The 308-nt window shown below is 36.7% G+C and overlaps 1 protein-coding gene across 1 annotated transcript in view; it reads left to right on the top strand.

Moving 5' to 3' along the window:
• LOC119591727 (balbiani ring protein 3-like) overlaps window positions 1-308 on the top strand; it is a gene marked incomplete in the record, with an annotated part of 83,966 nt that overhangs the window by 81,865 nt on the left and 1,793 nt on the right. The window contains 1 exon segment of the mRNA XM_037940476.1: window positions 50-222. Within this exon segment, the coding sequence (XP_037796404.1) occupies window positions 50-222 (173 nt within the window).

The following is a 308-nucleotide window of genomic DNA, read 5'->3' as shown; positions in this document are numbered from 1 at the left end:
GTTGCAATGTTTACCGAGATCCAGAAACTGCTAAAACTGTTTTTAACAGTACCAATATCAACCGCAACAGTTGAACGGTCATTTTCTATGCTCCGACGTGTGAAAAATTACTTGCGTTCAACCATGACACAGCAAAGATTGAACAATGTAATGCTTCTACAAGACCACAAAGAAATAACAGACTCACTTGACCTAACAACTATTGCAAGGCAGTTTGCGTCCGTAAACGACAGCAAGTTGAATTTTTTTGGACATTCTTTAATACAAATTCGACACATAGTTTCGCATTTGCTTTTTTAGAATAATAG

Source organism: Penaeus monodon, chromosome 29 (assembly GCF_015228065.2).
Source record: "Penaeus monodon isolate SGIC_2016 chromosome 29, NSTDA_Pmon_1, whole genome shotgun sequence".
Classification (NCBI taxonomy): Eukaryota; Metazoa; Arthropoda; class Malacostraca; order Decapoda; family Penaeidae; genus Penaeus; species Penaeus monodon.
Note: the sequence above shows the minus strand (reverse complement) of the source record. Positions and strands in the feature narration are given on the sequence as shown.